The sequence below is a fragment of the Elephantulus edwardii genome, unplaced genomic scaffold, assembly GCF_000299155.1.
Source record: "Elephantulus edwardii isolate Elephantulus edwardi_28Jun2011 unplaced genomic scaffold, EleEdw1.0 scaffold00055, whole genome shotgun sequence".
In the NCBI taxonomy this organism is placed as follows: Eukaryota; Metazoa; Chordata; class Mammalia; order Macroscelidea; family Macroscelididae; genus Elephantulus; species Elephantulus edwardii.
In genome coordinates this window covers 11,032,732-11,041,750 of record NW_006399805.1, presented here as the reverse complement: position 1 = coordinate 11,041,750, position 9,019 = coordinate 11,032,732, and the positions used below count along the sequence as shown (strand labels likewise).

Genomic DNA, 9,019 nt, shown 5'->3' with positions numbered 1-9,019 from the left:
GGCGACAGCATCTCCTGGCACGAGGGTCGGAGCCCAGCACCTGACGGCGACAGCATCTCCTGGCACGAGGGTCGGAGCCCAGCACCTGACGGCGATAGCATCTCCTGGCACGAGGGTCGGAGCCCAGCACCTGACGGTGACAGCATCTCCTGGCACGAGGGTCGGAGCCCAGCACCTGACGGTGACAGCATCCACTTCCGGTCCTCTCAGAATCACGCACCACAGTGACAATCACGTGGCAATACCAAACCCCCAGCCAGTCCTCGTCACCGCACGCTCTGCGCTCACATCCACTGGCATCATTTCTTACTGACGTTCATGCTGTCCTGAGACTGGCCCTTGATTCTCCATGAAGACACATCCATTTCTGAGCTTGTCTTTGCATGCCTGTGACACCCACCCCACGAGTCCTGGTCACTCTACTGGGGAGTGGTATTTAGGCACCGAGACCTGGATGCTGGCTGCCCACTGCTGCTCTGGCCACTAATCCCAAGCCCTGCCAGTGGGTAGGCTGGAGAGTTTGTGAACAGGAGCTCTCCTCCAATCAGTACAAAAACATCAAACAACCCAACAGAGAAATGGAGGGGTCAGTGCCCACTGGAATGTGGGAAGCACACGTGTGCCACATACCAGGAAGAAAAGCCCGCAGGAGTGCGGAGAAAGAGAGGCAGCAATGCGACCTCAGCTCCAAGAAGGCAGCCCTACGGAACCTGGACCCCAGGACTTCTGCACACAGCACCCGCCAAGCCCGGGAGGCCCCTTAGTCCTCGGAGCCTGCTGCCGGCTGTCTTGCATACTCGCATAGCCACATGCACAGATGGACTGCTCGTGCCCGAGGTCAAGGAGCTGCAGACGTCAGGAGGGGACAGAGGAGCCACGCCCCAGAGTGGTCAGGAAAGGTCAGCAAGCCAGCCCAGCAAGCCTGTCCGTCCGTGGGGCCACCAGAGAGAACAGTTCATGAGCGAGCTCTTCCCAGAGACAAGACTGGGTACCAGGAGGGGCTGCAGTTTCCAACACAATCTGGGCTGTGGCATTTTCTTTTCTATAACGTGTGCATTACTTTGGTTATTAAAATAACCCACAATAGGACTGTACCTTAATCTGCAAGACGTCAAGCGGGACCGTTTCTCCCTTCACAATGGCGAGGGCGGCATCTGTGATGTGTCTGTGGGGACGCCGACAGGAAGGTGAGTGTGAAAGAGCAAAGTCCCTCTCCTCTACACAGGCGCGCGCACGCGCACGCACACACACGCATGCCCTCTATGTGTACACACACAACCACAGACCACACCTCCACATGCACCCAGATAAGCACACTGTGAACACTCACACCCACACCTGTGTGCACACACAGGCCGTTGTCTACACACATTCACAATCACAACCCTACGTGCACACACACACACACACACACACTCACAACCATGCTCCTGTCCCCCACCACATACAAAGCCACACCCCCGCCTTCATGGACATACACAACCACCTCCGCTCACAGACACTCAGGTGGGCCCTCAGTCCCCCTCAACACTCACAATCACACACCAGCTTCCCTCAAAACACTCCCAAGTGGACTCTCAGGGCACAGAAGAACCAGCAGTACACACAGGAGCTAAGACATGGCCTTGGCAAGGGGACGCTCATGCCAGACCAGAACTGTTGGGTCAGGGAGTCCGCGCCCAGTGTGGTCACCCGTGGAAAGCAGGGGGCTCACCTCCACCACGACGCCTGCTCTCGCGCACCCGGAGATCATCGAGGCTCCCAGCACAAGGAGAATGAAGGACTGCGTCACCTTGCAAAGCATCGCCCAGACCCTGGACCTGCTCCCCTCCTTCCGGGACTGCTGGGAGAGCGCCACCGTGACTGCACGCTGCTTCCTTCAGGAGCCAAGACAGTCCTGATACACACGCTGCCAGGCACCCGACCCCTAAAGCAGCCGTCATCACGGGGCAGCGGCAGGCACCCACTCGGGGTGAGGGGTGCTCTACCGGGCTCGGCACACTGCAGGGTTTACAGTGGAGCAGGAGCTGAGGTCCCAAGAGGACGGGAAGTGCAACCAGTAAGGAGTCGGCAGAACGGTCAGCAGGCGGCTCAACACAGCGACGTGGACGGAGCTCAGCAGACATGCAGACTCACACTCAGTGCTTGCCAGTCCAGCTGCCCACCCCCCGTGCCACCAGAGTCATCCAGGGGCACCTGGCCAGCTCCCATCTCTCAGCACATGGCCAGTCCAGCCTGCCCACCTCCAGTGACACCCAGAGCTGACGAGGGAACACATTCAGCACAGTATCTGCTGAATAAGTGATTCAGCAACATAAAATCTCAAGCATATAAAAAGGCAGGCCTGAGCTCCTTAACATCAGCACATTCCTCACGCGGCCTCAGGCCACCACGTGTCCCTTCCTCCCCTCCCTTCCTCCTCAGTCCTTCTCCCTCAACAGTTCTGTATTCTTCAAAGCACAAAGACTCTTACTTTAAACAAGCAAACAGAATACTGCTATGGGACCTAAACCATCTGAATCACTGCGTTCATCTCTCCATCACCTCCCGGGCACATGCGTGTACTGTCTGCACATGCGTTGTGTTTTGTTGAGTGCTGTCGAGCTGAGTCTCCAGCGAGTTCACAGAGGCAGTAAACTGCACAGGAGGAGACCACCCATCTTTCTCCTGCGGAGCTGCTGGTGGATTTGAACCAGGTGCCTTTGGGTTTGGCAGTGTAGCTTATTATTCAGACCATTACTCAACTGTTTATCTTATAGACCTGTCTATTGTCTGGATGGAAGTTGGCACACTGGGGGGACTTAAAGGGCCACAGTTTCAAGGTCACCAGTCTCTATCAGACCAGTGAACCTGGTCTATTTGCTGACTGTGTGTCCTGCCCCACCCCCTGCTCCTGCTCTGTCACCTCTGGCCACCACCTGTCTCAGGGCAGCGGTGAGCAGGCATGATCGTGTGGGCAGAGTCCTGGAGGACGGGGTCACAGGCTTCACATGTCTCTGATGTCCCTCACTCTTCTTTGCTCTCACAAGGCAAGATCTGTAGTTGCACCTTAGACAGGAAATCCACACTTTCGCACATCCTGTCCTGTAAACCCTGAATCCACAGTCATGTGACCACCATGAGGAAGACAGACGTTTCCAACATCCCAGAAAGTTCCCAGGATCCTCTGTGAGGTGCCAACTGCACAAGCAGGGCCTGCAATCTACTCATCTATTTCCTGCCCCCGGGGTTAGCGTTTTCCAGACTGTCCTCCCTGTAAAACGGGCAGCCGTTCTCAGTCAGCATGAGTCCATGACTGACTCATGGCCTTGGCTGTATCGAGAGATGTTTTCCTGCTGTGGCTGAGAAGGATTCTATCACATGGACTTCTTCCCGTCTATGGGGACGACGAATGAAGTAACTATGAACCTTCACGCAGTTTTCATGGACACAGACCTTCCTTCCCACCTGGAAGGGTGGACGCTGACTGGTGGGTTACTTACCAGGAACTCACCATGGTCCCGCATCCCCACTGATGTGTGAGGGATACTGACTGCCCGATGGGTAACTTCTCAGGAACTCACGGTGGTCAGCATTCCCACTGATGTTTGAGGGCTGTGAGTTGTACGTTCTTGTTAGCAGCTGGGGTGTCATCACATTTTCGTCCCTGCTACCTGTTTCAGCCACTGTAACAGGTGTGTAGCAGCCTCCTGTCACGGATCTAATTTGCATTCCCCTCGGGCTTGTTGTTGGACGGTCGTTGTTGAAGGTGGTGGGCGGCCTCCAGTCAGCTCCAACTCCTCAGGACCCCGCCTGATCCTGCCACCATTCTCACAATCCTTGCTGTGGTCAAGCCCACCGCTGCAATCACTGCGTCAACCCATCTCGGTGAGGGTCTTTCATTCCTTCTCTGACCGTCCACGTTTCCAAGCATGAAGTCCTCTTCCAGGGACGACCCCTCCTGATCACGTTCAAAGCACGTGTCATGAAGCCTCACCTGCCTTGGCCCTAAGGAGCAGCCGCGGAATTACTGCTGATGGTCCTTCCCGGTGCGCGTTCCTCACGCCGTGTCCAGCTTTCCGACAATCTTCTGAAGAAGTGCTATCACTGCACATATAATAGACTTGGTGCGGAAGTCGAGATTCCGGGATTGGGCAGCACCAGGACGGCTGGCGCAGAATCTAGCTTCTTGTCCGTCTACTCCAGAGGCATGCGTCTCTTCGCCCGGTGAGGCCATCTGCTGAAAGCTCTGCTTACCTACGGACGCTCGAGAAGCCCACGCCCGGCACTGGGCACATACAGGTCTCCCAGCGGGTGGCCAGACCTGGTGCAGAAGCACAGGTCTAGGAACTGGAGCCACTTAAATCCGAGTGTTCTCACAACTCAGAGGACCGTGTGTGTCTGAGTCTACTCTGACTCAGCCTCTGGAGGAGAGAGGAGAGCAGGGTTTCTAAAGCTGCGATGTTATGGAGGCAGACTGTCCCATCTCATCCTGAAGCCACACTTCTTCAGAGGGTCCGGGTTCTCGAGTGATTGGGATTCTGAAACATCCAGCTTATGTCACCTCATCTTCCTCCGTCAGCTCTGCTCCACCGCCTTCCCTCCACCACAGACATGGCCTGGCACGTGGGCAGCAGTTTTGCAAAGGAGACGGTTGAGGAGAAGGCCAGTGGTGTCACCGGCACTCAGCGCACTCGGCCCTGGAGGCCCCGACCGCTGGGCTTGTGCTGAGCAGTGTCCAGCTTGCAAGGGCTGCGTGTTCCGGGGAGAACAGCTTGAAACCAACTTCGGCTACAATGCAAAAAGCCATCTCAGGACAGTGACATACAAGCCGCTAAACACAGCCCTAGCCTGGCCACTCTCCACTGACTGGGAATCTCGAGGAAGGCCAGGCTGCAGCTGAGCACACACCGGAAGGACCCAGTGCCTTGGGAGGTGGTTCTGACACACCAAGGACAGCAGTGCAGACAGGGGACGGAGATGGGCTCCTCAGATGCTGGGGGTGTCTGTCCTGCCCCAGGGGAACAGAGGGAGGCACTGAGGACCCACTGACCTGACCACCCGGCCGGGGGCATGCTCCTCAACAAAGGTCTGTAGATGTGGACACTGCCAACGTTAGCCGCAGTGTTACCTGCAGAGGAGGGCCCGCCCCGGCATGCTGCCGGCCTCATGCCGCCTGCCACGCCCGGGTCCAAGGGTTTACCAGCGAGCATCCTGCTGAAGAACCTTTCTCTGCGGACCGTGCCCACCTCTGCCATGATGCTGTTACTGGGGAGAGCTGGACACGAGGGATAGGTCAGTTCTCTGAAGGACAGGGTGTCCCTCAGATCAGTGTTTGGGCCCCTCCCTGTCTGCCGTCTCTGCTGCCCCTCAGACATGGGGAGGCATGGACTCTTGTGACGGTCAGCCACCTCCTGCAGGTCTCAGGGGTCGGGTGACACTGGAGCACACACCTCACATGAGGAGTTTCCGTGAAGGATGACTGTGTGTCTACAATCATATCTGCTCCTGTGAGCTGCCGTGGAAGGAGCTCTGGATGCGTGGGGAACATGCTGCCCTGTCCATACTGTCCCTGTCACCCAGCTGCTGTGGTTCTTGGGGTGTGCACGGGCTGACTTTCAGAAGCTGATCACCAGCCCTTTCTTCCTACTCTTCCTCAGTCTAGAAGCGTCACTGAAGCCCCTTCAACAGCAAAGCAGCATGTCACCCTCCCGACAGGCGGGTGGCCAAGCATGAGGTCCACCGGCCGGACATCAAACACAGGCTTCACACATGGAAGGTGAGGACTCTCCCATAGGCCACTGCCTTCCACGCACATGCCTAATGCTTGATAAACAGACCTGGGCTTTCACAAAGGCAGGAGTACAGACGGTGACAGCGTATACCAGCTGACTCCTAAAAAAGATAGCAAAATCAACTAAAAAAAAACCAGCCAAATCAAAGAGTTTCTAATTGGAATTTTAAAAAGCTCTTAACATAATAACAAAAATCACCTGAACGCTATGTTGTTATTAATTCTTGAATGTCAGTGCCAGAACAGTCCAGAAAAAATTTAGTTCAGTCAACAAATATTTATTTACGGACTTGTCCCAATGGGCTGCAAAGCTTACATCAGCAGTTGGCACTGAGCTGAGAAGTATTTGCTCAGGATTATATTATTAGTTCTTTTCAAAGCCACGACTCAAATTCAAGATCTCAACTTGTTGAAAGAAAAGAGCTGTGTGCACACGGTGCTTTTAGGAGAAGCAGGACACTATCAGCAAGTCTGTCATGCTCCGGAAGACACGGGTGCCTCACAGCGCTGGGGTGGCCACGTCCTGACTCCTGTTCCCCCCACCCACCCCCTTCACCAGTTCTAGGATAAGGCAGCTGTAAGCAGATGTCGTGACTCTGAAAATCATCGAGATAAGGACGCCAGGGCTGCAGGGCTGGCCTCTCCAGGGACATGCTATGGGTCTCCAGGGACACTGAGAGCAGACGAGTGACCAAGACAAGCCCATCTCCCAGAGGACTGGACGCGTGAGAGCTGGACATGGTTTGGATGAGGGGAGCAGCTTCCACAGTGGACAGAGGACAGCTAGTATCTGTCACTATCCCTGACTAGGGACCATGATTAGGTTACCAGCCCCACAGCCCAAGGGGCAACTTCCCAGTGGACAGAAAGGGGATAGTGACCGAGGCCCTCTGCTAATTATACCTCAATTCACGTGATCAGAACACAAGACCAAGTGCTACCAATACATCACACACACACCCCTCCACTTCCCAGGAGCACTCACATGCACTGTCTTTTACACACACACTCACACACCCTTACACAAACACACACTCTCACACACACTTCTCAGGAGCACTCACACACTCTCTCATGCGCGCGCGCACGGACACACACACACTCGACACGCTTGAGGATACCTCCCTCCCAGCTGTCCCCAACATCCCACACGACACCTACTGGACTTGGTTTCCACTCTCAGTGAAGAGGGTGCGACCCAAGGTGCTGGTCCGGCCCAGCGGGATGAAGCCGATGGGGGTCTTGCTGAAGGTGGCCTGGAAGGGAAGAGCAAGTGTCAGTCACCATGTGGGAAGACCACCGGCAGGACAGTGAGGCCAGGCCTGCCCACTCCTCTCCCAGAACCCTGGAGGAGGAGGACACCAAGAGGGCCCCTCTAGGAAAACAGAATCATCTAGAACTTAGGAGAATGTCCGAGGACCCATTAGTGGTGACTTGTTGAGAGAAAGGGGTGAGGAACATACTAGATACTGTATGAGCGTGGCATCTCTGATGTCACAGATGAACAAGACTTCAGTGCAAGGAGGGAACAGGCTTCCAGCAGCCAAGTTAACTGAGGCTCAGCCAAGTGCCTGGGGGCGAGGGCGGGAGTGAGGACTCAGGGCTTTCCTGGCAGGCCAAGCCACCTTGGGGGCCTGTGTGCTGGGTCAGCCCACCTCAGGGCACTCAGCAAAGGGCACTGGGCACGAGGGATAAAGGCCCTGTAACCAAAGGACTAAGAAGGTATTCTGCATCTCACTGTTCATTATGAATGATCTCAAAGGACCACAGAAAAGACATAAAACAATGTAACTAATGTTAACATGTGTCACATTGCTTCAAGGACCATTACTGTAGCGTAAGTATGAGGATCCAAGGGGGAGGAGGGGAGAAGTAGAGGGGTGAGGATGGGTGGGGGTGTGGCGGGAGGAGGGGAGAAATAGAGGGGTGAGGATGGGTGGGGGTGTGGTGGGAGGAGGGGAGAAGTAGAGGGGTGAGGATGGGTGGGGGTGTGGCGGGAGGAGGGGAGAAATAGAGGGGTGAGGATGGGTGGGGGAGTACGTTGTTAATCAAAGGGTTGCACAATTCGATGGGTGGATGGGGTGAAGGAAATGGATCTTTTGTGAAAAAGAGTGTATTCAAACTTTGTAAACAAATCAATATAAGATAAAAAGAGACACAGTTGTCCTGACAGAGGGAGGCCCTCCCGTCTTGCCCCTCGGTCCCCGCCCAGGTGGCTACCACCCTGAGCTCCCAGTGCTCCAGTCCCATCCACGCTACCACGCCCACAGGACATATTTTAGAACCTGCTGCCCCTGATACGACCCTGGCTCACAGCAGCCCTGCAGGACTGAGCAGACGCGCCCCACAGGGAATCCACACAGGAGCAGATTGTACAACCTTCTCCCAAAGAAAGGCTGGTGGCTGAGACCCCAACCTCAGGGTGAACCTCAGGGCGTGGACCCAACCACACCGCAGGGCTCCTGAGGGGCGTGGACTAATGACACGTTGAATTTAGCCGCCTCTGGGGGTAAAGCTGTACTCAGCATTGCTGCAGTTTAGTCAGGAAGCTATTCCAGCGGGCGTACTCGCCTGACTGCGGCCCCCGGGGGTCAATAAACTCGGCACACGTTCCCCAGGAGGAGCTCACTGACGAGAGCATTCTCTAGGAAGAGGGGCTGCAGCCATCAGGCAGCGGTCAAGGCCCTGGAAGCTTGGGCCCAATGGACCGGCACCCTCTGTGCTCAGGGGGCACTTGGCCCCAGGCAGCAGTCAGGGTTCTGGAGGCTCAGGCCCACTGGACCAGCGCCCCATGTGCTCACACACCTCTCGGCCCCTGGCAGAAGCCCAAGAGGACTAGCGTGTGCCCACCTCCAAACGTGAAACAGGAGCACGGACGAGGCAGAGAAGCAGAGGGTTACAGAGAACACAAAAGCTCGGCGGAAACACAGGCGCCCTTCGTTATACACTCACCTCATCCACTCTTCGGAGAAGTCCAGTGACAACCTACAGAAGGTGAACAATAAACGATTATATAAACATGCACCTCCCTGACCATCAAAGGACAGACTCCATCTTCCCAAACCGTCAACTCATTTCTGATCTCCTTCCAGAAACTGTCAGGATGACACTGACTGTAAACAAGGCCACCTCCCGTCACACCAGAGCTCAACTGGCCTTTGACTTGGCCTGCGATTCTAACTAACCCTAACCGTAATCCTAAACACACACACACACACACACACACACACACACACACACACACAC

The 9,019-nt window shown here is 55.6% G+C and overlaps 1 protein-coding gene across 1 annotated transcript in view; it reads right to left on the bottom strand.

Moving 5' to 3' along the window:
• The window catches only part of AGK (acylglycerol kinase), a 70,931-nt gene that overhangs the window by 24,575 nt on the left and 37,337 nt on the right, over window positions 1-9,019 (bottom strand). The window contains exons 6-8 of the mRNA XM_006887228.1: window positions 8,726-8,758; window positions 6,935-7,029; window positions 1,096-1,165 (exon numbers count right to left, since the gene is read on the bottom strand). Of these exons, the coding sequence (XP_006887290.1) occupies window positions 1,096-1,165; window positions 6,935-7,029; window positions 8,726-8,758 (198 nt within the window). The remainder of the gene's footprint in view (window positions 1-1,095; window positions 1,166-6,934; window positions 7,030-8,725; window positions 8,759-9,019) is intronic.